Source organism: Spermophilus citellus (genome assembly GCF_964194105.1).
Source record: "Spermophilus citellus genome assembly, chromosome: 7".
NCBI classification, from domain to species: Eukaryota; Metazoa; Chordata; class Mammalia; order Rodentia; family Sciuridae; genus Spermophilus; species Spermophilus citellus.
The window spans coordinates 50,421,767-50,448,802 of record NC_138188.1 but is presented as its reverse complement, the minus strand read 5'-3'; the positions used below and the strand labels follow the sequence as shown (position 1 = coordinate 50,448,802).

Here is a 27,036-nt window from a genome sequence, read left to right as displayed (position 1 = left end):
GATTCGGCTGAAGCAAGGAGGCCCTGGCTCTCCTTATCCTACCCCACAGGGGCCTGCCTGGCTCTGAACTCCTGCACATGGAATTGAGCTGTGGTGCTCTTGGGCCTCGTGCTTATGAAGATCATCAACTGTTGCAGACAGTGTCCTTTTCATGGCTGTCAAGTACTCCCTAAGGTGAAGTTGCCCCTCCCTTATCCACTCTGCTGTGGATGGACATTGGCCTGCTTCCTCTCAGGACTATTTATCACAAATAAAGCCCCCATAAATACGGGTTCTGTATCTAGACCTAAGCCTGACAGTGGGGCTGCTACATGGCGGTGCAGCGTCAGCACACACTATGCAACATGAGAGCCTCACAAGCACGCACGCCCACTGGCAAAGCAGAGAGCTGGTTTCCTGGCCTCCTCACTAGCTCTTGGTGCTGCCATCTTTGTGTCACCTCGCCCTGTGGGCGTGAGTGGAATCACACCATGGTTGAAACTTGCATTTCCCAGACGGCTGAGAAGGGAGCACCTCTTCCCCTTGGCCATCTGGACAGCTGCTTGTGTGAAGCGTCTGTTGAGGCCTTTGACCCATTTTTTCAAGATGAGTTTGCCTGTCCCTTTTAGTGATTTGTAGAGACTGTTTATATATTCAGGATAGACTCCTTTCTTGGATACGTGCATTCAAAATATTCTTCTCTAGGATGCAACCTGATAACAGATGTTCTTCAGTTTTAAGGTAGTTTGAATTTTGATCTTTCCCTTTTCTGGGTCCTATTTAAGAGAGCTGCACCTATACCAAGGCCACCACAATGGTCTCCTGCCACCCTTCAGAAACTTCACATTCACTGAATTCTCACTCTTACTCCATACCTTGTGCTTTCCGAAGTTGGTCATGAGGGAGCGCCCATGCGACTTCTTTCCACTCTCCTTCACATCTGGATTCTGAGTAAATAAAGGCATGACACAGTTACCGCCTCTTCTTTTTTCATCCTGAGTTCCAGCAGGAGGGCAGGAGGACCCTTCTCCCACAGGCCCTGCTCATTTCCTCCTGCTCTGCCCCTCCACTGCCCCCATGGGTCTGGCTCTGCTGCAGAAAAGGGACGCTGTCGTGGATGCAGCTGGGGCCCACAGCTCCCAGGCTCTCAGCAGGGACCCTGTGCTGGCCCTCACAGTCCTGTCCACCAGACTGTCCACAGTGCAAGTGTGAATGCCTCCTGGATGCCTGAGTGGGGACAAAGCATCTCTAGTCAAGAGGTTTAACTTTGGAAAATGACCAAGAGTCTTTAAGAGCCAAATCTGTTGAATAAAGAAAACGGTCACACTGAATACAGCTAGGTGGGATTTTAAACACTAACAATAAGTGAAATGCAAGCATATCTATGAGGTGATAGGCAAACAAACAAACAACAGCAATCCTAAGTAAACCATGGCAAAGCTTCTCTGTTCATGGAAATGATTCCCTTGGCAGTGATCCCGGGAGAGAGCAACAGGTTAACCACTGGACCCTGAGCAGGCGCAGTTCAGAGGAAGAAAGGACCAGATGCAAGAAGTTCTTCAGCCTGAAGGAAAACCTCATTCTTATTTTCCTTCAGGGTCTCAGGAAAAAGCACCAGCAGAACCCTGCATGGCCTAGTGATGGTCCAGACAGCAGCAGCTGCTGGCTCACTGTGGCCCTCGGAGCATCCACGGCCGTGCATTTAAGCACGTATGCATCTGGCACAGACGCAGGTCTCCACAGCACCCTGTCATTACGTGCCACACAACCAGAACAGCACTGGGAAGTACCCGAGCAGTGCTAAAGACCTCAGCTCCGCACAGTCACGGGGCTCCAGGAATTGTACGTGTCTTCTGGAGCCCAGATTTAAGAGAAAGTGAACCATAAAACACCAGGAGATGGGTTCTGTGCATCTCTGAAACGTGAGGTTCCCTTTCCATTTTACCTGATGGGAAGTTTTCCTTAGGATCTCTTCGGTGAATTGAAAAAGAAAGATGGGCTTCATTTACTTCTTCCAGACCTGTGGCTCCCTTTCCAGGGGACATGATCAAGTTAAGGCAAAGGCTTCCCTCAAAGCACATGGGGAAATAATGGGCCCAGATGGGCAGCGTGAGTGCACTAAGAAGCAAAAATCAAGTGGGCCACCAATGTCACTTTACAGGCTCTGGGTGGCTGAATATAGATAGCTGGAGAGGACATGGCTGAGCAGTTTCACTATCTATTGAAATTTTAAGAAAGCCCAAAATTACATGAACTGTAAGAGCAGCAGCATCGCAGCTGACCTTTGGGTGGCTTGCCCAGACCCAGCTGCCCTCTAACAGGAAGCAGGGGAGGAGCCGAAGCTGCCTCAAGTTCCAGGGTAAGGCTATCCTGCACCCTAGCCACGTTTCAGGAAGGACACTTACCCAGGCCTCAGGGACTGGCTCAGCACGAACGCTGATCTGTTGGTTGAGGCAGGTCCAGGGCCTCACCCTCCCTGCACACGGACCCAGGGCTGCTGGCAGTCACCCAGCAACCACTAGGGAAAGGGAGCCAGACTTGGGGTGACAGTAATGGAGCAGGCGGAACACAAAGAAAGGTCCCTGATGACACTGCTGAGCCTCTGGATTGAGCCCCCCGGGGCCACTCTGCCAACAGACTTGCCAGGTCCCCAACCCAACATCTCCCTCCGTCTTCTAAGGCATTTTCAAGCAGGTTTTCGATGGAAGTGAAAGAGGCCCGAGGAACACCTTGGCTGAAGGGCTAGGCTTCTGTAAGGTCTGGAGGGCCACCAGCAATGCCAAGTGGTCCTGAGGGCCAAGCTGGTGGCCCTGTGGGGTCTTCCTCCTGCCTGGAGCCCTGCTCTCTGGAGGACAGGCAGCAGAAGCAGGGAGGGCTGTCAGCAGTGCAGCCAGCCACAGGGAAGCCTTCTGGGCCACTTAAATGCCCCCAAGAGCCTGCAGTGACATTTAGAATCCCACTGTCCCTCTTCCTTGCCCACTTTTGTGGTATTTTTTTTATTAGGAAGCATAATAAATATCTCATCCAGGACTCAACCATTCAACAACTGTTCACAAAGCTCTCCCTAGGTCCCAGATACTAGATAGGCCAGGAAAATAACAGTTATCAGGACTGACGTGGTTCCTCTCTTCACAGAATCTACAGTCTAGACAGGAAGACAGGCATTAAACAAATAACTGCAAATGTGCAGACAAAACCCTCAGGAAAGAAAAGACATCCGATGACTAGGAACAAAGTAAAGGGGACAGTCAGTCAAGTCCAAGGATCCAGTCGGGACTTGCTAATCACACTGAGGCTGGGGTTGGACGTTCCCTCAGAACGTGAGGACGACCACAGCACATAGAGAAGGTGTGGCTAGAGTGGCAGTGAGGGAGATGATGGGACGGGGACACAAGGAGATCTGAGACTGGGCAGAGCAAGGACACCGTTATGTGGGACCCCCAAAGTCTGGTTAAAGCATTTGCAATTTATCCCAAGCCACTGAAGTGACATAAATCAGATTTGCATTTTTAAAACATCTTGCCGATTTCAGAGCAGAGGTGAGATCAGCGGGGCAAGAGGTCCAGGTGGGAGCTGAACTTGGTCTAGACTAGGATATAACCTCGGGGAAGAGAAGTGGGCAGGAAAAGGGCACGTTTCCGAGGAGAGCTGAACAGGGTGGGTGCAGCTGTGTGGGGAGGAGCATGAAGCACGGGCACTGCCCTGCTCCCTCACTGGAGCCCAGGGACTCTGGGCTTGTCCTCGGGGTCCAAGGAAGCAGTGTGGGACCCCTCTCACCCCCACCTATCCACTTTTCCCTGTTTCTCAGGTCATTTTGGAGTAGGGAATTTTCACTGCTCAAGAGAAAGGAGGATAGAAATGAGAGAAGTTGAAGAAGCATTTTCACAAATCACAGACGAGCTGTGTCTCCCGCAGAAGAACAAGGGCAGGAGGAAGCCGTACCTGCTTCAGGTGTGCATTCAAGCCCTCGTGGGTGGCCTTCAGCAGCGCCCTCACGGTGAAGCTGTCGGGATCTTCTTTGTCTCGGATTTGGGATTCTTTCAACAGTGACTCCAGTTTTTTCCTTATGAAAGATTCTACCTGGTGCTCGGTGGTCCCGTTGTTCTGCAAAGGAGGTAACATATATGATTCCCGAGGCACAAAACCAAACAGAACACGTACTCGGTTTGTTTTTGTAACTTCATTCTCTTAGCTTCCTGGAAGAAGCTCCGTGGTACTGTCTGGATCCTCTCCCAGCAAATCCTCCAGCAGTCATGACCCCTGCTTATTAAAACTTGCTCCCCAGGTAACTGCATTCAATCCTCAAGAACCTCGTGAAGTTTTTTTTTTTTTTTTTTTTTTTTTTTTTTTAAAGAGAGAGTGAGAGAGGGGAGAGAGAGAAGAGAATTTTTAATATTTTTTTTTTTTTTTTTACTTCTCGGCGGACACAACATCTTTGTTGGTATGTGGTGCTGAGGATCGAACCCGGGCCGCACGCATGCCAGGCGAGCGCGCTACCACTTGAGCCACATCCCCAGCCCCCTCGTGAAGTTTTATTATGTTTCCGCTTCAGGGACGCACAATCTGATGCTTAGAGAAATTAATCGGTTACTCAAAGTTACAAAGCGAGTAACTGAGGCAGGATTCAAACCTCAGGACTCTGAGCCCTTCCTGCTGGGCTTTCATGCTTTCAATAGAGGGAAGGCCAGGGAAATTTTGGAGACTAATTTTTCTAACCCTACATTGGTACATTTGAGCAAAAACGAGATTTTTAAAACAACTTCTTCTTTCCCCGAGGGGAAAGGAATGCTATGGACATTTTCAGAGTTGAGGGTTATTCTAGGATAAAATTTGTTTCCTCTCCTGCTCCCAGTAGCTATAGAGAACCCAATGCAAACTTGGGCTATGATCTGACATAATTTAGGATCACATTATAGGATCACAGTAACTTCAAGGGTTTTGCATAACAAATCTATGCCCATGTCCAGATGAGGACAACCCAAGACTAAGACCAAACCACCCAGAGGCGAGGAAAGGGGTCCTCCTCCCCTAAGAACAATTCCCACATTTTTCACCAAAACTTTAAACTGTTTTACCCACTGGAAAATTTTTCCCAAGAGATCATTATATTTGAACCCAGTAGAATGGGTAGCTCTCCAATGATGCATTCATAGAAATGCAAAATCCTGTAAAAAGCAAAGTCATACAAATGCTGTGTGGGGGGACCCCACATAAGTTAGGTGATTAAATTAATATATCAGCACACCCAATTAACAAGGCCCTGCACCCCACTGGACACCCCCAGGGCCTCAGGAAGACAGAGAGAGGGAAATAGCCAACTCTTGACATCAGAAGTGAAGATCCCATTGTGCTAGGGAAGCCATCTCCCCAGACATCTCATCTGGTCTGCACAGATGCCTACAACAGCAGACTACTAGGTGCAGGCTCATGGAGTGGTGAGGGGGGAACATGGCATTCCGGGCAAAGGGGCCAGGTAGGCCTCCAAGAGAAGTGGGAATTCCACAGTGGGGTAGGGGATTTACGTGAGCAAAGCCACTACATAAACACAAGCAGCACTTGAGCTCCCCTGGAGGAGCATGATGAGCGCAAAGTCCTGGGGCAGTGGAAGGGCCTGAGAGCAAGAGGTGTGGAGCCCCTGAGAGCCGCAGGTAGGGGAGTACCCTGGAGGGACTTTGGATAGCATATGGACGGGGCAGCATGTACTCAAGAGGAAGCACGTCTGCAGATGGGACAGGAACCCTGGTCTGCGGCGGGCCCTGAGCACTGAGGCTAGGGTGATACAGGTAAGAGAGAGCTGGGGAGCAATGCCCACTATATGTAAAACAAATATGAACTGCTGTGTGCCACGGAAGAACCACCTCTGCCAGGCATCCCCTGGCATGGAGAATCAGCCACCACACACCAGTGGATCTCACACAGGTCCCAGGGGCATAGTGACGGGTGCAAGGGTACTCTGGACGTACAGAGGAAAGGCAACTCTCACCTGCCCTGTGGATTCGGGGCAGACTTCAAAAGCAGAAGTCACCTGAACCAAGCCTCAAAGAGGAGAGGATTCATTTCCCGAGGCTACTGTAACTAATTACTCCAGCTTAAACCAACAGAGATGTGCTTTCTCAAGTTGGGAGGCCCAAGTCTGACTGAAGCTGTGGGTGGGGTAGGGGAGCTTCCTTCCTCATCCGTCCAGCGTCTGCAGCTCCACACTTCCTTGGCCTGGCAGACAGTCCCAGCCTCTACCTCTGCCTCCTCATGGCCAGCTCCAGTGTGCACCCTCTGGCTGCATCCTTTCCTCTTCTTAGGAGAACAATGGTCACTGGATTTAGGCCCCCTGGGTTAATCCAGCATTATGGCATCCCAAGGTCCTTAACTTAATTACATCTGAAGAAGCCCTTTTTTCAAACAAGGTCTCATTCACATATCTTTTGTACCTACCTTTTGGTGGTACATATCAACCTGCTACAATGAATGGGAGTTGATCATGGCAAAGGATTCGACAGTATTTCAACATGAGCAAAAGCATGGAAAAAATAAATGGTATCAATAAAAACGACTAAGAGAGAATCTGAAACAAAGAGCCACAGAGAACCAGCAGGCTCAGCTCCACGTGAACCTACAGAGCCAGTGTTTCAATAAAGCAACTCGCACAAAATATTTCAGGTTCCCAGTATATACAAGTTATGTTTATACCAGACTAGTCTATGAATAGCACGGTCTTCAACAACAATGTGCATGCCTCAATCTAAAATATTCTACTGTTAAAAAATGCTAATGATCGGTCTGGGTCCTTAGTGAGTCAGGATCTCTTTGCTGGTGTTTGGCTGCTGACTGACCAGGCGTGGGGGTGGGGGGTTGCTGAAGGCCAGGGGGTGGGGAGTGTGGCCATTTTTTAAAACAAGACAGCAGTCAGGTCTGCCACACTGATTGACTCTTCCTTTCATGAAACACTCCAGCGTAGCATGTGATGCTGTTAGATAGATAGTATTTTACCCACAAAGGAACTTTTTTTCACAATGGGAGTGGATCCTCTCAAACCCTGCAGCTGCTGTATGTTTACACCTGTTCTAGTTCTTGGCCATCATCCTGCATCTTCAGCATCTTCACCAGGAGGGGATTCTGCCTCCACCTGCCTTGCTCACCACAAGAAGGAACTTCTCTTCCATTCATGTTTCATCATGAGCCTGCAGCAGTTCTGTCCCCTCCTTAGGCTCTCATCCATTCGGCTTCTCTTGTTATTTCCACCATCTCTGCAAGTTATTTCCCCCACTGAAGTGTTGAACCCCCGAAAGCTCTCATGAGGAATGAACTTGGAATGAACTTGAAAACCTATCTTAATGCTGATACTGAGACCTCCTCCCACCAGTCACAAATGTTCTTTTTAAAAAATTTTTAAAATTTTTGTTATATGATAACAGAATGCATTATAATTCATATTACACATATAGAGTACAATTTTTCATATCTCTGGTTGTACACAAAGTAGAGTCACATCCTTCGTGTACTTAGGGTAATGATGACCATCGCATTCCACCATCTTTCCCTCTCTTCCCCTTTTTCTCTAATTGCTAGAGATTTTGAACATTTTTTCATATATTTGTTGATTGATTACATTTCTTCTTCTTCTGAGAAGTGTCTGTTCAATTCCTTGGCCCATTTATTGACTGGGTTATTTGGTTTTATTGGTGTTAAGATGGTAAGATGTTCCCAGGGACTGGTGTTATGGCTCAGTGGTAGAGCACTTGCCTAGCATGTGCGAGACCCTGGGTTCGATCCTCAGCAAGTCATAGAAAAAAATAAATAAAATAAAGGTATTGTGTCCAACTATAACTAAAAAATAAATATTAAAAAAAAGAATTTGTTCCCAATTAGTAGGCTCTCTATTCACCTCACTGATTGTATCTTTTGCTGAGAAGAAGCTTTTTAGTTTAAATCCATCCCATTTATTGATTCTTAATATTAATTCTTGTACTATAGGAGTCTTATTAAGGAAGTTGGGGCCTAATCCAACATGATAAAGATTTGGGCCTACCTTTTCTTCTAATACACACAGTGTCTCTGGTTTAATTCCTAGATCCTTGATCCACTTTGAGTTGAGTTTTGTGCATGGTGAGAGATAAGGGTTTAATTTCATTTTGTTGCAGATGGATTTCCAGTTTTCCCAGCACCATTTGTTGAAGAGGCTATCCTTTCTCCAATATGTTTTTGGTGCCTTTGTCTAATATAAGGTAACTGTAATTATGTGGGTTAGTCTCTGTGTCCGCTATTCTGTACCATTGGTCTACAAGTCTATTTTGGTGCACAAATGTTCTTAATGGCATCTTAAACAGTGAGTCCTTTCCTGAAGGTTAACTTACTTGGCCTAGATCCATCAGAAACACAACGACGCATGGCAGTGAAACACTTGTAAAATGTACTTCTTAAAGAATAAGAATTGAAAGTCAAAATTACTCCTGACCCATGTGCTGCAGAACTGATCTGTGCTGTCAGGCATGAAGACAACACTCATCCATGTACCTCCCCTTCAGAGCTCTCGGGTAACAGGTGCATTGCCATTGAGGGGACACATTTAAACCATGCTGCAATCAGATGGGCTGCAGTGTCAACCAGCTTGGACGCTCCATGTACAGAGCACAGTAGAGTCAATTCAGTACAGTTCTTGGCCCCTGGATTCTCAGAAATACAAATGAGCACTGGCTTTAGGGCCAAGTCACCAGCTGCATCAGCCCTAACGGGTGAGCCAGCCTGCCCTCTGAAACTTGCAGCCAGGCACTGATTTCTCTCTAGCTAAGGAAGCCCCGGTGGCATCTTCTTCCACACTGGAGACCCACTGCTTGGCGGAGCCACCATCCCAGGCCCTGGTCACTGGCTCTTCTGGAGGCTGTGCGGCTTTCATATCAGCACTGCTGTTCACCTGCCTTTTATGCTGCAGAAACAGCTTCCATCCTCCAGCCTCACCAGCTGCCTCTGCTGGCCTTGGATTCTCTGCAGCTTCCTTCCTCTCAGCCTTTACAGGGCTGAAGAGAAACGGGGCCTTGCTCTGGCTGAGGCTCTGGCTTAGGGGACATCGTGGTTGGCTTGGTTTTTCTGTCCAGGACACTGAATCATTCTCCATGTCAGCAATAAGGTTGCTGCTTGTTCTTATCTACGCATCCATCTGAGTGGCACTTTTCATTTCCTTCAAGAACTTTTCCTTGCTGACTTTGGCACAAGAGGCCAAGTTCTTGGCTGTCCTGGTTTTCCACATCTGCTCCTTGAGCTTTGTCATTTCTAGCTTCTGATTTAAAGTGGGTGACATGTAACTCTTCCTTTCCCTTGAACACGTGGGAGCCCCTGTGGGGCTATTAATTGGTCTAATTTCAATACTGTGTCTCAGGGACTAGGCAGGCTCAAGGAGGAGCAGTGAGCTGGGGAGAAGCAGGGGAAACACACACATCCATCAGTCAAGTTCGCTGTCTTATATGGGAGCAGTTCAAAGTGCCCAAAACAGTTACAATAGACACATCAAAGACCAGTGGTCACAGATCACCATATCAGACATAATAACAATGAGAAACTCTGAAATGTGGGAATTACCAAAATGCCACCCAGAGACATGAGGTAAACACATGATGTAAGGAAAATGGGGTTCAGAGATGTTCTCCGCGAAGTCGCCACAAGTTTCAACTGGCTTAAAAAAAAAAAATCTGTGAAGATCAATAAAATGAGGCATGCCTATTTAGAAAAAGCAACTGAAACCGTGTACCCTGCTGTCTCACTAGGCACTGTCACAAATAGTACTACACTTGAACAACCAGGCGCCCTTTACAGTACACACCGGGGCAGCCAAGACTCAAGAGGACAGAGAGGCAGGAAGACTCAGCCATACTCATCTAAACCTGCCCTGTGGCTGAGCAGAGCCTGGAACCTGACACTTCTGTCGGACTCGTGTGTGCTTCACCATTCGATGCTGCGGGGATATAAAGAGGGTTAGAGAACAAGGTGAATTCTTGGGTCAAGCTAATCCTGCCAGCTGCATGTTTTAAGCAACCTTGATTCCCATCATGAATCCTCGGCACACTCTGCAAACCCTCTGCAGGAAATGCAGGCCAACAGAGCCCAGGTCTCCAACCCCCCATTGCATTTGCTCAACTGACCAGAGCCCGGTGGGGAGCGTGGGTGATGTGAGGACAAAGGAGAAAGCATGTGAGCACCTGTCGAGCCGGGTAGCACAGAGGGTTTCCTTCCCTCGCCGGGGCCTTGCAAAGTCAGACAGATAAGGAGATGTGCTGCGACACGGCAGAGACCCTTCTTCTGTTGGCAGAGTCAGACCGACTAGGGCAGGAGGTAGGAACGCGCACTGCTCCCCCTCCACACCTTCCACACACGGGGAGTTGCTGAAGGAAAGATCTCTGCCTGTCCATCTTTTATCTTCCCTGTGATTTACAGCCCCCCACCCCCACCCCCACCCAAAAAAAACTACAGTCATGGAGAACAAACAACCACACGGCTGGGCTTCATTACTGCATTGTCATTCCATCCCGGAACCCAATAGCACTGCGGAAAGAAAGCGGAGACAGACACTTGACCTTGAGACCCAGCGACTACAGTTGAGAGCTGTGTATCACACTCTTGTCCCCCTGGCCAGTGAGGGAGGTAGGGCGCGGCCACCAGTGGCGGAGGGAGCAGCCATTTAATACAGTCAAGGGCAGTTTCCATCAGAGACGTAATCAGGGTTCCCAATTTCCTTTTCTGAGAGGTGAAAGTGAGCTAGGAATCTGCCACGAATCAAGCAACTGAACAGGAAACACAATCTTGTTCTCTCTCCAGCACGGAACTAAAGCATCGCTTGAAGAGCAGAAGGTGCACCTGCTCCTGACCCAGAAGAAGCAGGGAAGGGAGGGCCCAGGTCAGCGGGTGCTGGTCTTCACCGGGCTGCTTCAGCTCCGTGCACAGGGAGCCCCCAGGGAGTATGCGGAAGTCCCAGGCTAGGGGACTTCTTTTTTTTTTCTTCTGAACATCCAAATAATGTTTATATATATTCCACCTTTCTTATTGGTGTATTATAGTCATACATATTGATGGAAATTTGTTTACATATTGTTTATATTTTATTTATATTTTTGTAAGTGCACATAATACAGAACAATAAAATTTGGCCAATGTCACTCACTCCCCAGCATGTCCCCCTCCCTCCCCACATCTTACCCCTTAATCCCTTACTCTACTGATCTCCCTTTGATTTTCATGATATCCCCCCAACTTTCTATTCCTTTCTAGCTTCTACATGTCAGAGAAAACATGCTGAATCTTGATCCTGAGTTTGGCTTATTTCACTTAACATAATGGTCTCCAGTTTCATACATTTTCCTACAAAGGACATAATTTCATTCTTCTGTATAGCCGAGTAAAACTCCATTGTGCATACATACCACGTTTTCTTTATCCACGCATCCATCAGTGGACACCTAGGCTGGTTCCATAGTTTGGCTATTGTGAATTGCGCTGCTAAAATCATGTAGTGTGATGACTTTAATTCTTTAGGATAAATACTGAGGAGTGGGATATCTGGGTCATTCAGTGATTCATGCCTGGTCTTTTGGGACCCTCCATACTGATTTCCATAGCAGCTGTACTAATTTACAGTCCCACCAACAGTGTGAAAGTATTCCTATTTCTCCACATCCTCTCCAGCACTTGTTATTGTTTGTATTCTTGATGGCTGCCATCCTGACTGGAGTGAGATGAAATCTCAGTGTAGCTTTGATTTGCATTTCCCTGATTGCTAAGAATGTTGAACATTTTTTCAGGTATTTGTTGGCCATTGTATTTCCTCTTTTGAGAAATGTCTAATTCACTCACCCATTTATTAGTTGGGCTGTTTGGCTTTTGGTGGTCCCAGAGTGGACATTTTCAGTAGCAAAGACCTCATAAACTTGAAGTAACCCACCCCCTCAGTGAGTGCTAATTAAGTTTTAGACCAATAAGATCCACGATTCCTCTGAAAGTAGCTCAAAGCCTGAGAGGACGACTTAGGAAACAAGATGGAAGGTTTGGCGTTTGGAGTGGATGCTTGTGCCCAAGAGGTCAGCTGAATGCAGGCTCAGAGAGTGCAGGGAAAAAATACTGAAAAACTCAGCAGAAGAGGAAAAGAGCCAGTGATGGGTGGGAAGTCCGTGAGGCACAGCAACACTGGAGTCCCATAATGATGGATGGTGGAGAGCTGGCCACCCTGAATCAAATCTGTGGGACTACTGTACTGTAGGTGAAAGGAAACTGCACCCAATGTCTTTGAGCTGCGTGATCCCTGGGTCTCTGACACAATGCCTTTAGCTTGTGGCTTACAGATCATAAGCCAGATTTTCTCTATGGCTTATAACACGAGGAAGAAGCTTCAAGGACTCAACTAATCCAACAACAGAAAGCACTTGTTGCATGAACAAAAACCTCATTCTGGTTAAGATACAGTCCTGCTTCCGACTTCACCTGTTAAGGTCCTCCTCGTGTACTGGCCTGGCCAACTCTTCACTCCTTTCTAGTCTGTGGTCCAATGTCTCTTCTCAGTGAGGCCTTCCCTGGATGCCTATCTCCCATGTCCACACACCCTTTACGTGCTCACACAGAGGCCTATGAGCTCTCATGCAGGCACGCCAGTGCACACCCCTGGGCACCTAACACTATTCCACATGCCCCTGTCTAGTCGGTCCTTCCTCCATGAATGTGTGACCCACACAAAGCAAGGACTTTGGCCTGTTCTGTTGATGGGTCTGACCCCCAACACCTGCAAAGGTGATAAGTGTACTTCCAACAGGAGATGCTCAGGAAAAGTACACTGAATGCACAAAGAATCTTATATAACCTAATGACGACTGTGTTCCAGGCACAATTGCTGACCTCAAATCTTTATTTATTACAGCAATTCAGATCTCACTTAGAAATCTAACCACATTCTTAACTAAAAACTGAGGTTCAAACCTTTCTACAAGGTAATTTTTGGTTCACGTAAACAATGCACATTTTTGTACAGAAATATGATGGGGCATAATTCAATTCACTGCCCCAGAAGACAGCTGAACTCTCTGCTAACAATAGGACTACAGACGGCCTGATTATAAGATAATGTTTTGGCTTTCTGAACACAGAGTTGCCTATCTCCAAAGAGCCTCAGAAACAGAGATGAAAAAGGTGAGTAAAGATACAAAGCTTTATATATTTCCACTAAAAAATGTTGATTTCTTTACAAATTTTCCTTCCCAAAGGAAAATACGAAAAAAAAGACAACTGTAAACCTTTCCATTTATGGGGCTGTGTCCACTTTCATTTAGGCCAAATGAAAGATGGCGCTTACCTTTATGGAATCATGTGCTAAGCTCTCTACTGGAAATCAGCTAAAGGACCAAACATGAGGGGAACCCAGATAAGGTGTGTGACCTTAGAAGAAAAATGGTACAGCAGGGCAGATTTAGGAGCGAAAACAACCAATACTGACAGTGTTGTGACAGTAAATTTCCTCCACTCACTTTCACAACCAACAGTATTTCCTAAACATGCGACATGGTTGAGCCTCTGTTTCCTGCTTTTGAATGATAGAGTGGCTGAGGCTGGCAACCCAGGGACCTGGGAAACACCATACAAATAAAACACTAAGAATCAGAGAAAGATCCAGTTTCTGAAATAAAGCTTAAAAAAAGGCTAAATTATCCAAGTAATTAATTATAAAAATTGTTAGATAGAAGATCAAATAAAAAGCTATCTAAAATATTAACTGCATTTCAGGTATGGAAATCTGTTCAGATTTTCTGTGACCATCACCCTGTTAATGAGGAATATAAAACTGAGCTAAACATAAACTATTAAAGGGCAAAAGATGAATGCAAATAACAATTCTCCTTTTTTTATTTCAAACCGATCTTCCCCAATTCACCCCTGAAAGTGCATAAAAACCAGGAAGGCAGTGTCTACTGAAACCTCAGCTGCTACTGAACTCTTTCCCTTTAAAATAATGCCAGGTCCCCCTTGACCCTTCAGGTGAGGCATCATGGTGAGTGTGGTCGAGAAGAAAACAGCCTACTGCTAAAAATAGAACGTGTCAGGAGAAAGCACAGGCAATTATCTGTTTTTCTGGGGGACGACACAATAGCCCTGATGTCTAAAGGCACTCCTCTTTCCTATAGAAATGAAACGCTAGGTCCTGCACCAGCCTGTGCCACTCTCGGCCCGTCCTGCAACCAGGTGAGCTACAGAAGGTAGAGCAGGGCGCATCTCTGAGCCTTCCATCTCCCTGGACCATGTGGGTGAGTGGGGCTTTCCTGCAAAAGCACCTTCTTGATCTCAGAAGGGGGTCCGAAGCCCCAGGCAGGTGACTAGCTATTCTGGGCCAAATTGTTTAGGATATGGCAAGTCACACATTCAGCCAGGAGCCCAGGCCTGGAAGGGGTGGGAAATCTTCTGAGCAACAGTCCATTCTCTTCAGGAGGAGAGGGCCCCCTAGAGAAGCAGGCCAAGGCAGCTGGGGTTGAGGCTGGCCCTGACCAGCAGGAGGAGAGTCACAACTCGCCTATTTCACCAAAGACACTGACATTACAACCTGAATTTGACTTTTAACCGTGTTGCGATAGGACGGCCTTTGCCTCTGGAGAGGGCCAGGTAACTGCCTCACATGCCCTACAGTCCTGAGGCCTAAGGACCCTTGCTCATTCACTAACAGGCCATGTGGGTACGTGTCGGACGTGGAGGAGTTTCAGCCTTCCCACACTGTGAAACCACATTTGTGAAGACTAATTCAGAACCACTCTACCGCAGCGTACCAAGGGTGACACGGCCCAGCCATCACTCACACATTGGAGCTTGAACTTGCACTCATCTTCAATTTCATCTGCACTGTCCTCGTCAGAAACTTCCCCTTCCTCTGCATCATCCCCAAGGTGATAAGGCAGCTTCTTGCCCTGAAACAGATCAAAATATCCCATTTAGAAATGAAAACAAATTTGCCACAGGCAAAAGGCAGAAGCAACGTAATTATCCACTGGCAGATGAACAGATAAAATGTGGTTTACACACACAGTGGAATATCATTAAGCCTTTAAAAAGATTGCGATTCTGATACATACTACAAATTGGATGAACCTTGAAGCCAGGGTGCTAAATTAAATAAGCCAGACAAAAAAAGACATATACTGTATGATTCCACTTATAGGAGACACCAAGAATAGTCAAATTCATAGATACAAAAGTGAACAGTGGTGGCCCGGGCAGCAGGAGCAAGGCCAAGCTCTTGTTGCCAAAGGGCAGAGAGGTTTAGATTTGCAAGTTGGAAAGACTTCTGGAGACGGACTTATACAATGATGTGCTTTTAACGTGGCGGAACTGTTCACTTGAAAATGAGTGAGATTGTAGGCAGATTTTAAGTTACGGGTTTTTTACCACAATTTTCAAAAGTGCAAAATGAAAATAAAATGAAGTGTCTCAGGCCAACCGTCACTTCAGACTCATCAGAAGGAAGACAGTTTGAATTGGAGGCAAAATAAAGCAGGACAGGACTTCTAAGAAATCATATCACTTTCAATGAGATATAATTAATTAGGGACACTCTACTAAAAAAAAAATCAGAATAGCTTCTCCTAAAGGGCAGGTGACTAATGGCAATAAGCCACTGTGTACAATGGCTGGCCTGATCTCCAGCACCATGACCTTGGACTTCAGGACTAGGAGCAATGACATCCACTGCTCACCATCACCCAGGGAGATGTTTTATTGATGCGCCCAAAGGGACAAAGGCTGAGCCCCCAGAGCAGCTTGTTCTCTTGGGCAGGTAGCAGGTGCCCTCGGCAGTCACACACAGTTAGCAAGCCCCTCTTTCCCAGAACACAGTGAGTCTCCTGAGGGGCCTGAGCACAGCTCTCAGGACAGGCCATCCCTGACTCACTCGGAGAGCACTCCAGACACCAAGGGGCTCTGGACAAAGGAAAATCCACACAGAACTGTGAGACACTCAAGTTGTAAAATGGCATCCATCCTTGAGGACCCACGAGAGACGGGCTCCAGAATTGCACTTGGGCACCAAAATCTGAAGATGCTCAAGCCCTTTATATAAAACAAGGTAGTATTTGCACATCACCTAGCACAAAATCATCTCTATGTTGTTTACAATACCTAATACAGTGTAAATGACATGGAAAATCACTCTTAAAAAAATGACAGGGGATGTCTGTGCACGTCTAGGACAAAGACAACTTTTTCAAAGTAATTTTGATCTAAGGTTGGCTGAATCTGCTGATGAAGAGGGCCAATACATATGCACAGTATGGCTGCAGAGCAGATGACCTCAAATACTGCAGCTCATCAGTAAACTATAAAGAGTTAGAGGGAAATATAATTAATTGTTAGAAATAATTATCTCTGGGTAAGAGTATTATGAATGATCACAGTTACTTTCTCCTTTTCGATACTTCCTAATTTATATTCAGAAAAAAGTAAGAGTAAATTTTAAAAGAACAGAAGTGGGCTCCCAGGGGTGGGAAGAGGCTCAAGCCCAAGGGGCCAAGGCCCCCAGTGTCCCTGCTTCCTGGGGTCCAGGCCCCTCCTCACCTGGGTTAGGCTAGATCTAGTGACCCACAACACAGATGAGGGGACACATGTCACTGTGGGATCAGCTTGCTGCCCCGACTCTGCCTTCCCCTGGCCTGCTGTGCTGGCTCCTTTCTCAGTCTCTCTGTCCCCTTCCCTCTCTCCCCCACCCTCACTGTGCTATGGAGAGACACACATGGCAGGACAAAGGCCTCTCGCCCATGACAGCCACTCAGCTATCGTTGAAGAAGAGCCCCCCCAACCTAGCCTTGAGACACCTGTGGCCCCAGCGGATGCCCTAGGGACATCCTCAGGAGAGGCCCAGAGCAGAGGGCCCAGCTAGTCACAGCCAGGCCCCTGATGAGCTGTGGTATTTGGGGTCATCTGCTCTGCAACCGCAGATGCCTACAGTCCTGCACCAAACCTGTGCAGAATGAACCCAGCGAAGGTATATTCTTAACACAGCCCGGGGAGTGGTGGCCTTCCATCCCACCATCCACACGACGGACAACGGGAAGATGCCAGAGAGGCTGGCCGGCCCTGCCCACCCCACAGCCTCCTCCGTGACTCCTCCGAGAGCAGTTGGCCTGAGCCTTAGCAGCTCCACTTTGAAGGCAGCAGGTTCTCTGGCTGGAGCTTCTGGATAGGGCGCCCACATTCCAGGCTAAGAAAGGCTGCAAAACAGAGGCCACCATAGCTGGCCCCTCCAAGGGGACTCCTTCACACCCAGGGAGGGGCTCCCTAAACACGGAGGGTCGTGCCTTGCCTGGCAGCCAGGCACTCTCTCCTCCCAGACCCTGTCCAGGCCGAGGCTGACCTTAACCCAGCCTCTGCCCTCCGCATCTACCCTCCCCTCCTCCTGGGGGCCTGCCACCCAGCCAGTTCTCAGAGAAGTCTCCACCCTCTTTCCCACACCCTCCTCCATACCAGAGCTCTAGACCTTGGGTCTTTAGCACTGCCATGGTTTCAAAGCTGATTAGATAACTTACGTAATAAAACTAAAATAAATGCTCACAATCAAAATTATTGAGATTTGGAGACTTAAATTTATTTTCTTCAACTTAAAAAGGGACATTTAGAAGATTAAAAAGATGGGGAATAGTTTGTGTAATAACAATTACATGACAGCCTAAAATTTCAATTACAAAACAGCCTAAAATTTCAATTACAAGACAGCCTAAAATTAAGGCATTTATTTCTCTTTTTTTGGACCAGGGGTTAAACCCAGGGGTGCTTAACCACTGAGCCACATCCCCAGCCCTTTTTCTGTTTTATTTTGAGACAGAGTCTTGATAAGTTGCTTAGGGCTTCACTAAATTGCCAAGTTGGCTTTGAACCCACGATCCTCTTGCCTCAGCCTCCCTCCTGCTAGGATTACAGGTGTGTGCCCTGGACTCAGCTAAAACATTTATTGCTGTATATTATCTCAGGTCTTATTGATGTAGAAGGCTTCTACAATACAAGTCTCTTTGCCTTTTATTCTAGGGAACATTCTTGAACAGTAGCTATAATCATATGGCAGCACCAGAAATAAGGTCCATAAATTAAGTGATGGTCAGCTCTCCCCAGGAAAGGACAAGAATCAACACCTTTCATTTACTCCCCACCAACTTTCACTCAGAGTCAACTTTATCTAGGGTACCATGGCAGATATCAAGAGGGACCTCTACACAAGACATTAGAAATGTGGGGACAGCAATTTCTCTCTCTCTCTCTTACACACACAAACACACACACACACACACACACACACAAATGATTACTTATCAAGCAGACAGGAAAAAAAGCAAAAGGACATTGTTTTTAATGTCTCTTACCAACAGTGCTACACCTAAAGGTAACTCAAGAATAACCTTCGGTAGAATCTTGTGTAACTTCGTGAATCTGATCATAGACCAGAGGAGAAGTAAATGAGAGTGACCCAGGTGTCTCCTGCATCCCTTTCTGATAATACTCTGGAGCCAGATTACTTCATCCACGCATTAAGGAAATACTGCCAGAGACAGGCGCAAAGGCCACCTCTTGGCTTCCAGTTACCTAGCGACGTGAGTCACACCCCTGAAAGTGGGAAACTGGGACCGCAGAGCAGTGGTTACTTTCAGCAATAAAATCCACGAAAAGTTGCTAAGTTTGTTATGATTTTTGTTCAAAAGCAACTCTTGTTACCTTTTCAGGATGTGTGTGTGTGTGCATGTATTTGTGTGTTATATGTAATTGCACGTATACACATGGTTGGAAAGTGTGTAACAGTCACAACTTGTCGACATACTGTGACTACCCTGCCAGCAAGTGCCACAGACCTGCCTCTGGTTCTCCTGGTGCCCATATGACCCCCACTTCAACTCGTGCAGAAGGGACCCAATTAGTTCACATCAAATACCCACTTAAATCCCACCATCAAAGGAAAGACAACAATCAAATGGGCTCCCTCTACATCATCTCCTGACTGCTGGCTGAAGAATATTGAGGAAACACAGAAACACAGTACTACAAAGGTGACATTTTATTTTCTAACCCAGAAATGATTTTTTTTGTGAGTTTTTTGGTTTTGGTTTTGGTTTTGGGGTGTTTTTTTTTTTTTGTTTGAGGCGGGGGGTGGGGTTTACCAGGGATTGAACTCAGGGGCACTCGACCACTGAGCCACATCCGCAGCCGTATTTTGTATTTTATTTAGAGACAGGGTCTCACTGAGTTGCTTAGCGCCTTGCTTTTGCTGAGGCTGGCTTTGAACTCACAATCCTCCTGCCTCAGCCTTCAGAGTCACTAGAATTACAGGTACAGGTGTGCGCCACCTTGCCTGGCTCAGAAATGGTTTTGTTTTGTTTTTCAGAAATGGGTTTTTAATGCAGGAGTTGGCATTAACAAGACTTGGACACACTGGCCCAAACAGACTTCCCTCCTGTGCCACTTAGAGCTTTCATTCAAAATGCATTTGCACATACAAATGATTGATGACACCTCTTTAATTGGTTCTTAACCTTTAATTTTCCTTTCATGGATAAAAAAACAAGCTTTCTAAAGAGGCACACTTTACATCTTTCCCTTACAGCCCAGTTAAAGATTTGCCTGGAAAGGCATAGCTACTCGACTTCCCTACTCCGGGATGACATTCAGTGTTTGGTGCACACTGCTTTCAAGTACAGGACCCCATTTGAATATTAACAACCTAGTACTCTCTACTTCAATTTTATCTCAAAACAACACAATGGTCCAAAGTGGTTTTAGAAAAAATATTAAATTCACAAGAATGGGGCAAAATCACAGAGTGAGGCCGTGGAAACGCGAACCACTGTCCCATGGGGTTCTTTGCATGGACAGACAGCGCCCATCGCAGGTGATCTATTGGTGTCACTCATCCACCCACTGTGCCTCCACCCAGGCCCATCCCGTGGGGGCAGGATGTCTGGGCCTGCTCCTGCAGAAGCCGGCGCGTCTCACTTACATAACCAAAACTGATCAACCATGAAGATGGGTTTTTTCCTTTGACAGACAGCTCCTGGAGCTTGAAATGGGAGAAAAGCATCTGAACGAGATGCTTTCGTACGTGGCTTTGAGGAGCCTTGTCCTCTCCTCCATTCCTCCCCTGTGTGAACACTTCCAGACTAAAATGGTGCACACCTGGCTCGAGGTATTGAGTGAAAACCAGCCCAGCACAGGTGGTCAGCCAGCCCTTCCTCGAGAGCATGGCTATAAACTGAAATCAAGTGCACGTTCAAGCAGGGCCATCCTTCCTTCGCGTGCTGCTGCACTTATTATCCCCCTTTTAAACTGGGGTTTAGTTGATGTGGGAACCAGCTCCATGGGTCATCAGGGGTCTGCCTGCAAACCCTGAAGTACTAACCTTCACTAGGATCTTCCCCTTCAGACTCTGAGGGCTGGGGAGCTGCTTGCCCTCTCCGGTGTCCACGGACGACAGGTCCAGCCTGTCCTGGAAGATTCCCTTCAGGTACTGAGCGATCTTCCTCTGCTGCTGGATACTGCAGTGGTTCTCAATAGACAATATAACGGGGAACCTGGGAAATGGCAACAATATCAGAGACAGGCAAGGCAGGGATTGGTGAAAATGGTTCTGTAGTCATTGTGCTCTTACAATCCTGGCGACATGGCCTGCCACAGTGGTGACAATTAAAATGCTTCTAAAAGGGGAGTTAGACATGCATTGAACAAATTCTCCTGAGCAAATGCACTTTTCAGGGGATAATGGCTGAACAAAAGACCAACCCACGTGGGATGACTTGATCTAATATTCTGCACCAGGGGAAAATAATGGTGGGTTTGCTATGAATCTTTTAAAAGAAAAAAAAAGGGTTTTAAAGAAATGAGAAGCCTAAGGAAAGGAAACTCACAATAGAATTTTGTATTATTTCTTCAAAAGTCTAGACATCAGCTAAGCCATCATTACATATCAGGAAATGCAGTCATTTCCTCTTAAAAAAAAAAAACCATAATCAGTTCTCAGCTTGAAAATTACTACTGAGCATAAAATAAGGTGATAAACCCTTGTGTTTTATAGCCTCTTATGTCAGGCATCTCAAAATCCTTTTTAATAGAATTATATGTTGCTCTTTTACTAAGACAAATGGGCAAGCATCATTCTCCACCAACACACGGGTTTCTCTACAGATGTGGAGCCCACGTACAGTGACAACCCAAGGACAGCCTGGGGGCTGGTGGCCATGGCAGAGGGAGCCAAGGCTCACTGCTGAACTGCACTCCTCTCTCAACATTTTTCTTTTCTTCAGAATGAGAAATTCCTCTGAAGCTGGGTGTGGTGGCGCACACCTATAATCCCTGCAACTCCGGAGCCTGAGGTGTCGAACCTGCACAGTTTAGTGAGACCCTGGGGTCAATCTTTAGCACAACACACACAAAAAAAATTACTTTGCTTTCAGATTTATTGATTCTTTTTCTTATTTTGTATCTCCTATTTTTTAGAAATAATAGGCAATATTTTTTTTTCCTAGAGTATGCCAGAAATGTTTTGGAGGAGAAAAGAACAAACAATCCTGAGATGTCTTGCATTCACAGCAGAGAATTTAACAATAACATTTTAAAGTATCAATCTGTTTATTAAAAGCCTGTATCGGCTCATGCTAGAGTAAGACTGTGCTTTTCAACAGGAGATGAGATGATTTTGTGTCCCCTCCCATAAGGGACATTTGTCAATGTCTTAGGACATTTTTGTGGTCACAATTCAGAGGGTGCCACTGTCATTTCGTGAGTAGAAGCCATCCTACAATACACAAGACAGTGCTCTACAACAAAAAAATCACTCAGCAGAAACCCTAGTGAAGAGATGTGGCCACAGTGTGAGAAAGAAAAGGAGAAGACCCAATTTTTTAAATGTACTAAATAAGAGTATTAATTTTTTTTTAATTTAAAACACATTTCCTACAAGGGTTCCCAAGTTGCAGTGAGCAGTCACAAGGCTGGGGAGTCCTCCAAGGTGCTCAGGAAGCGTGCTGGGAAAGCACGGCTACTCCGCTAGGATTGGCAGAATTCAGGGTTGTGGAGAAGACCGGTTGGAGTTTACAGCTCAAGATTCTTGCATGTAGAAGACACCATGAATTATACAGCAAGGATCTCGTATTAGAATAGCATTTTAACCTCATGGTTAATTAATAAGACCAAATTTAAAAAATTTTAAAGGCTACTAACTTCTAAAATATTAATTTTATGCAACTGTAATTTTAATTTGCTTCTTTAATTCAAAAACCGTTTCTGGTCTGCTGGTACATTGCAGGCACCAGCTAGGCAACAGAGAGTGAATAAGAGGTGGCTGACACAGCGCCTATTTCCCTGAGTTCAGTCTCATGGCAAGTCACCAACCACTGTCACAGGCTGTTAGAAGACGCGGCAGAAATAGGCTCAGGGTGCTAAATACAGGGGGAAAGAAGATTCTATCATCTGGTGGGTCAGTAGTTTGCCAGAGGGACAGTGCATAAGTGACCCAGCAGGACAAGGAAGAATCCAGCAGGTGGACAGTGGGGAAGGGAGTCCAGGCAGAGAGATCTGCACTCACCTGAGTGCCAGGCCCGTGGGGGAGCTGAGGGCTGGTCCCTGAAGGCACAGAGGGCAGGCAGGGGTGCCAAGCATAGTGAGGAGTTTCTGACGGACGTTTAAGTTGAGGATCACAGTGTGCGTTACTTCCAAAGGAAGACTAAGGCATGGTGCAGAGAACAAGCCAGCAGGTAGGGTGGCAAGGCAGGGCACGGATGATCAGGGAGCAGAACTGAGAGGAGCTGGTTGCCAACAGAAGGACTGGGGCGGGGGGGGGGGCGGGGGGTCCCCGGCCCAGCTGCTAACAGGCAGAGCTGCCCCAGAAAAAAGGAAATGGAGCAGGGGCAGAAGGAGCTGCTGAGTCCGGTGAGGGCCATGAGCCCAAGGTGGCTGAGTCTCACCTTCTGCTCAGCATGTGGCTTCTGCACTGACAGGTAACTCCAACAAACACTTCCTATGCATTTTCCACATAAATCTTGGACTTAGGAAAGAAGCCTGGGCATATAATTAAGTAAACATGCAAAAATAAAGAGTAACACCAAGGAAAGAGTGACTGTTAAGGGAGCGAGGAAAGGGAGTAGAGGACCATAGGCCAAAATAGGAGGCCGCACTGGCCCTGGAGAGGAGGTGACGGCGTGGGCAAAGCTCGCACCAGGGAGGAAACGCCACTGTCAAACGCCAATCAGCAGCACAAGACTGTCGGCCCCTGGGGACGTCCAGGTCACCGGTAGTTTCGCAGACCTGGATAGCAGGTCACACCAAAAACATAGATCCTGCACAGTAACTGGTTCCCAGCCTTTACGCACACCTCACACCCTGGGCTCACAGATTTACAGGTCGGTATTTGCAAGGACAACTTCAAGGAGACCAGATGGAATGGGCAAGGAGTAAACTGAGCACAGGAAACCAGAGACTGAACCCTGTCATCTCTTGGTGACACCTGCTGGAGGAGGAGAAGACCAGGAGGAGGCGACGAGACCTGGAGCCCAGGGAAGGGCGCTGGCTGGCTCTGCGGCTCAGGCCAGGCAGTGTGGCAGCAGGGGAGCCTGGGTCCCAGGCCTGCGGTACTTACTCGTTCTTCACAAAGGCATGCTTGTTGATGGTCTCCACAACGTCTCGGAAGAGAATTTTTGAAGTCAGAGTGTAGCCGTGGTGTACCACTGGCTCTCCATCAGGGCCATCCCAGCAGTCCACTGCCAAAAACAGAACCTCGCATCAACACACAGCGTCTCTGGTACCTACGGACATTTCTGGAAATATCAGACATGTTTTCAGTTTGTCATTTGAAAGTACACCCATTGCAATCATGATTAAGATTTCAGACAGAGAGATGGGTGCTCTGGTGTGTTTATCAGGACAAAGAATCAAAGATAACACATGGTTTGTAGTTTGTTAGTGCTTATAGTTTACAAAGACACACTCCTTTTCAGTCCAGCATTGACCAAAAATTTTGTGAGCAGGTAATGCAAATCTTGCCAAGTGTGCCCCAAGAAGTGATCATTGTTAGCAGAAATGTCCGAGTTTCTTCCCCAGGTTTCTGAGGTAAGTCACAGTGACTCTCAAATTGCTAACAAGGCTTTTCATGATTTCTCACTCAAACTCACTGTTTCCATTTGACTTACTCCTGTTTTATTAATTGTACAGTAATAAAAAGTAGCACTGACTCCGTGAGTTCAAATCCTCAGGTTCTTCAAAATCCATGCGACTACCTGCGAATGATCCAAGCATTTGAATCTTGTGAAACAGAAACAACAACTGCACTTCCTGGTGATGACAAAGTCCCCATAAGGTGGCCATGACGCCGCGGGCACAGGGTAACTTACATCCTGGATGTCACTGCCGGGTATACATGGAGGATAATGCTGGTTCCCGGGAGGAACTGCCTCCCTGACCAGGGGGCTTCCCGTGCTTTACCTTGGGCCCCAGGTTGATTTCCTAAAACTCTGCTTTCGCCCTGTCGCTTATGTGCTCAAAAGCCTCCGTGGCCCACTGCACAGCATCTGGGAGGTGCTGACAAACGTCCTGTGGCAGCTCTGGCTGCTGGCTCCATGTAGTTACATGGCATACTAGAGGCTCCTGGGCACTGGCCAGCCTGTGTCCTCAGTTGCCCAGCATAGCACTGTGCACAGTCTCCCACCTGCCCTTGCACTTGGGTGTGGCCCGAGAGACACGGGCAGAAAGGACAGTGCCACTTCCAGGTCTGGCCAAAGGAACCTCCTTCGGGACTCACTGTCCCCTTTCCCCTGCTGTGGCTTTTGAGTCATGTGCTGAATATGGCATGGCACCCGCTGGGAACCTGGGTCCTACAGCACTGCTTGGCAGACTCGCACCTGCTTGGGCTCCACGGACACAGGAAGTAACCTCAGCTGTGGAGCACAGAGGAGATCTGAAGGAGCTCGTACCACTTTCGCGTCTCACAAGTCACTTGATCCCTCCTGTTCCCGCACAGCCATGCCCTTCCAGTCAGTGGACTCTCCCCAGAGTCCCTCCTGCATGCCTCTGTGGTCAGCTGAAGCCCCTTTCACTCGGCTTAGCCAAGCCCATTCAAGGCTGAGCTGGGCCACCCCACCAAGCCTCCCGACCCTCCATTATGGCAGCAGGTCACAGACGCAGACACCAACCAGAGCCCAGCAGTCAATAGCACCTGAACAGCAGCCCAACAGGAACCAGGGCTACACAAGGACACACGGTAACTGTGCTCTCAGCACTAGATAGGAGAAAGAGTCCTCGATGGCAGATCTGAGAAAAGTAAAAACTCTAGGTTTCACTACTATAAAATTTCACAACATTTAGATATTGGCAGTTAACTCATTTTTAAAAGCATAATATGGACTAAATACATACAGTCTGCAAGCTGGGTTTGGCTAGTGGAATGGCACCTCAATTCTGTCTTCTATCAGGACCACATAGGACCCCCACACCTGCCCTCTGTTTCAGCAGAACCTATCCCACATCTGAACCTATTTCCCCAGGAGACAGGTGACAGCTCCATTTCCTTTGCAGCAGTCAAAAGGCTCACAAGACCATATGGTGACAGTGACAACTTATCCTAGGTGTCAGCTGCACTAGTCAAGGATGGTCACTGTTGGGTCAAAGAGTAGTCGAGACCCGGGATATGAAGACACGTTTGGGTGTGACTGACATCTGAATCGGCAGGCTCTGGGGGAAACAGATGACTCTCTGCAGTGGGTGGGCCTCACCCAGTCAGCTGAGGCCTTACTACAGCACTTCCCACAGATGGAGAAATTTTCCTCAAGGCTGTGGCACAGAAACCCTACCTGTGTCCCCAGCCTGCTACACTTTGGAATTCACACCACAACTACCAGGTCAGCCCTGCCAGTCTCCATCCTGCCAGTCCGCTACACAGGCTGCCAATGCCCACAGTCATGTGAGCCAACCTCTTCAAACTGGTCGACCAATCCCAATTCCAACCTCTTTCTCTAAACCTCACGTTGGTTTTGCTTCTCTGGGCAACCTTAAAGTCACCGGTGTAAATCCACTGAGCACTGGCTGCTCAAATGTCTTCCCCGGGGGCGGGGGGGTGGAGGGGATAAAAGAAGGAACTTTCAAGATCACTGTCACAGGAATCCTGGAAGCAGAATTTAAGGATAAAGAAGCTGTGGGGAAGACCACTGTCCTGTCCCATAGTGTCACAGTGCCCTTGGGGCCTGTGAATGTATCAAAGACAGAGGTTTATTTGTTTTTTATGTGCTGGAGATTCTCCAATTTATCTCTGGATATAGGCATGGAAAGAACAGAAGTTTAAAGAATATAGTCACATGACTCATAATGGTGTTTTGATCAATGACAGACCAGCTATGCAATGGTGGTCCAGTAAGACTATTAAAAAAATTTTTTTTAAGTTCTCCATGAAACAGCACACTGTGTTACACTGGCACAGCCTCAGACATCCAATGTCTACTGCATCTCTTGATTGCAACAAGAGGCCACTCTGGATGTGGATCAGCACCACCAGGGATGTGTTTTATATGGTTTGATGAACACATTTCCCAGAACCTATCCCATCACTAGGTGATGAAAGATGGTGAATAATTTCAACAACTTTCTACATGATTGACGGTCCCATCTTGGGGATGAATGGATATAACAGGGTCCTCATAAATAACCTTGTGTCATTCCAAACTCCATGTGAAGGGGCAAGTCGAAGCCATGCCTGACCTGTTTTTCACTTCATGCAAGAGAGCTCCTAAAACCACAGCCATCGGGAAAGAGGGAGAGCTTGCTAGCTCCATCACACGGGCAGAGTATCCCCCAGCTCTTCCACTGAATGTCTGACTCCATCAACTGTCTGTCAAATGAAGATGACGCCACTCCGGAATAGCACTGAGTCTGAACACACGGGATTCACCGTCAGGTCCCCTGGCCGCAGGGTGTCCTGCAAGGGTTAATGGGGCATGGGAACACCCTCCGCCTAACTCCCCCAGACACACATGGCTACACACTAGTGGCCCCAGAGACACCCTGACAAAGAGCTGGTCATTTCTGAAGCCAAGCTGCCAA

The 27,036-nt window shown here is 47.2% G+C and overlaps 1 protein-coding gene across 1 annotated transcript in view; it reads right to left on the bottom strand.

The window, feature by feature from the left end:
- Positions 1 to 27,036, bottom strand: part of PLCH1 (phospholipase C eta 1) — a 215,821-nt gene that overhangs the window by 20,634 nt on the left and 168,151 nt on the right. Inside the window, exons 9-13 of the mRNA XM_081302587.1 lie at positions 23,588 to 23,708; positions 20,357 to 20,528; positions 14,787 to 14,894; positions 3,922 to 4,083; positions 855 to 926 (exon numbers count right to left, since the gene is read on the bottom strand). Coding sequence (XP_081158713.1) covers positions 855 to 926; positions 3,922 to 4,083; positions 14,787 to 14,894; positions 20,357 to 20,528; positions 23,588 to 23,708 — 635 coding nt within the window. The remainder of the gene's footprint in view (positions 1 to 854; positions 927 to 3,921; positions 4,084 to 14,786; positions 14,895 to 20,356; positions 20,529 to 23,587; positions 23,709 to 27,036) is intronic.